General features: G+C 40.7%; 1 protein-coding gene across 1 annotated transcript; it reads left to right on the top strand.

Moving 5' to 3' along the window:
* Positions 1 to 280: 280 nt before the first annotated feature.
* On the top strand, positions 281 to 3,001 carry LOC127898588 (probable disease resistance protein At5g63020). Its single transcript, XM_006484541.4, has one exon. It carries the CDS (start codon positions 281 to 283, stop codon positions 2,999 to 3,001), a length of 2,721 nt encoding a protein of 906 aa, XP_006484604.1.
* The last annotated feature ends 221 nt before the right edge of the window (positions 3,002 to 3,222 follow it).

Raw genomic sequence — 3,222 nt, 5'->3', positions numbered from 1 at the left:
CCAGGATTCTTTCCTCAAGTTTCAAGAATTCTTTAACTAAGCTACAAGTTTAAGTTTAGAATACTTTGTTAAAACGCATTGGACATTCCTAGTTCTTTTAAAATTTTCCTTTTTGTTACTTTTTTAGCAAGTAGGGTGCAAACAGAGGTGATTACATTATTCAATAACTAATGTTCTATCTCAATTAATCCGCGACAGCAGCTTCTGTTCATCAAACTGGTTAAGTTAAATTTCTTTGTTTCTCTCTTGGTTGAATTCATACATACAAGTGAGATCCATTATGGGTAACATTTTGCAAATCTCTTGCGATGTTGGCGCAATGTTCAATCGTTGCCTAGACTGCACTCTCGGCAAAGCTGCTTATATAACTGACCTCAAAGATAATGTTGTTGCCTTGGAGACTGAATTGGAACAACTAATCGCTGCAAAGAATGATGTGATGACGAGGGTCCTCAATTCTGAACACCAACACAAAATGAAGAGGCTGAACCAAGTGCAGGTTTGGCTTTCGAGGGTGGAGACTCTTAAAACTGAAGTTGATGAACTCATGGGAAGAGATGGTGTCTCTCAGGAAATTGACAAATTGTGTCTTGGAGGCTACTGCTCCAGGAACTGCAAGTCAAGCTACAAGTTTGGTAGAAAAGTTGCTAAAATGCTGCGAGATGTGAAGGCCTTAAAGGGCGAAGGAGTTTTTGAAGAGGTGGCCGCGGCAGCTCCAGAATTAATATCTGTTGCAGATGAAAGACCTACTGAGCCAACGGTGGTAGGCTTGCAATCACAACTTGAACAAGTTTGGAGATGTCTTGTACAAGAACCTGCAGCTGGTATAATTGGCCTATACGGCATGGGCGGTGTCGGTAAAACTACACTGTTAACCCAAATCAATAATAAATTTGTTGATAATCCAACAGATTTTGATTCTGTGATTTGGGTTGTGGTGTCAAAAGACCTGCAGCTTGAAAAAATTCAAGAAACTATCGGGAAAAAGATAGGTCTATATACTGATTCATGGAAGGACAGAAGTCTCGAAGAGAAAGCTCAGGACATCTTCAAGACTTTAAGCAAGAAGAAGTTTGTTTTGTTGTTGGATGATCTATGGGAGCGGGTTGATCTAAAGAAGGTAGGCGTCCCTCTTCCAAAAAATAGTGCAGTGGTATTTACAACCCGTTTCGTTGATGTTTGTGGCGGTATGGAAGCTCGAAGGAAGTTCAAAGTGGAATGCTTATCCGATGAGGATGCTTGGGAGCTATTTCGAGAGAAAGTTGGGGAAGAAACTATTGAGAGTCATCATAGTATTCCTGAACTAGCTCAAACTGTGGCAAATGAGTGCGGTGGATTGCCGCTCGCGCTTATTACTATTGGTCGAGCCATGGCCTACAAAAAGACTCCTGAAGAATGGAGATATGCGATTGAAGTTTTAAGAAGATCAGCTTCCGAATTTGCAGGTTTGGGAAAGGAGGTATATCCTCTTTTAAAATTCAGTTATGATTGCTTGCCAAGCGATGCAATCAGATCTTGTTTCTTATATTGTTGTTTATATCCGGAAGATTACGGCATAGATAAAAGAGACTTGATTGATTGCTGGATGTGCGAGGGGTTTTTGGAAGAAGACAAGTTTGGCACACAAAACCGAGGATACTATATCGTGGGCACTCTTGTTCATGCATGTTTATTGGAAGAGGTAGAAGATGATCAAGTAAAAATGCATGACGTCGTCCGCGATATGGCATTGTGGATAACTTGTGAGATTGAGAAGGAGAAGGAGGGCTTTTTGGTTTATGCAGGTTCCGGATTAACGGAGGCACCTGCAGATGTCAGAGGATGGGAAATTGTGAGAAGATTATCATTGATGAGAAATTCAATTGATAATCTACCAACTGTTCCGACATGCCCTCATCTTCTTACTTTGTTTCTTAACCGTAATCCGTTGAGGACGATCACCGGTGGCTTCTTCCAGTCTATGTCTTGTCTAACAGTTTTGAAGATGTCAGATAATGAAACGCTACGGCAGTTACCAATGGGGATCTCAAAGTTGGTTTCACTACAACTCCTTGATATTTCAAAAACAAGCGTTGTAGAGTTACCAGAAGAGTTAAAAGCGTTGGTAAATCTTAAATGTTTGAATTTGGACTGGGCAAAAGAGTTAGTTGTAGTTCCACAGCAACTGTTATCTAATTTTTCAAGGTTACGTGTGTTGAGAATGTTTGCTATTGGTGTTAGATCACCTTACGGACTGTCTAGCTCTTGGCATGAGAATGTAGCAGAGGAATTGCTCGGTTTGAAATATTTAGAGGTACTGGAGATCACCTTCAGGAGTTTTAAGGCTTACCAAACATTTTTGAGCTCACAGAAGTTACGAAGTTGTACCCAAGCTCTCTTGCTCGATGAGTTCGATAGGGAGGAGTCGATCGATGTTGCAGATTTAGCAGATCTAGAGCAGCTCAATACATTATCCTTTGTTGGTTGTGATTGGCCTGGGGGACTGAGGATTGACTACAAAGATATGGTACAAAAATCGCGCCAACCTTATGTTTTCCGCAGCCTTGAGGAAGTTACCGTAGACAGTTGCAGAAATTTGAAACACTTGACATTCCTCGTTTTTGCTCCAAACCTCAAGTCTATTTCCGTACGCTATTGCAATGACATGGAAGAAATAATCAGTGCTGGAGAGTTTGATGACATTCCTGAGATGACGGGAATAATAAGCAGCCCTTTTGCAAAACTCCAGCGTCTTCGGTTAGAGCGACTGCGCAATTTGAAGAGCATTTACTGGAAGCCCTTGCCTCTCCCACGTCTGAAAGAATTGGAATTTCGGGGTTGCGATTCGCTTAAGAAGCTTCCACTCGATTCAAATAGTGCAAATGGGCGTAGAATTCTTATTCGTGGAGGTGAATACTGGTGGAGAGGGCTTCAATGGAAGGATGAAGCCACTCAAAATGCTTTTCGTCTCTGTTTCCAATCTCTTGACGAACTGTGGTTAGAGGGGCTAAGCCCGGATTGAACCTTGCGTGCTGGTGAGTGTTTTTTTCTTAAGATTCTTCTTGTTTCGTTTGCTTCACGTGTAAGTGGTTGAATTTATTTGAGACTCAAAACTTGTCATTCTTGTGCTTATTATGAGGGATGATTGATTATGAATCAATATCGTAAAATCTTGTTTATAGTGACTCTATATTTATAGTGATAATCTATATAGAAATAACTCTTTCATAGTTATAAAAAAAA

The sequence above is a fragment of the Citrus sinensis genome, chromosome 4 (assembly GCF_022201045.2).
Source record: "Citrus sinensis cultivar Valencia sweet orange chromosome 4, DVS_A1.0, whole genome shotgun sequence".
NCBI classification, from domain to species: domain Eukaryota; kingdom Viridiplantae; phylum Streptophyta; class Magnoliopsida; order Sapindales; family Rutaceae; genus Citrus; species Citrus sinensis.
Note: the sequence above shows the minus strand (reverse complement) of the source record. Positions and strands in the feature narration are given on the sequence as shown.

Excerpts from the sequence above, each read along its gene's own strand:
- LOC127898588 (XM_006484541.4), top strand. The coding sequence starts at position 281 with ATGGGTAACATTTTGCAAATCTCTTGCGATGTTGGCGCAATGTTCAAT.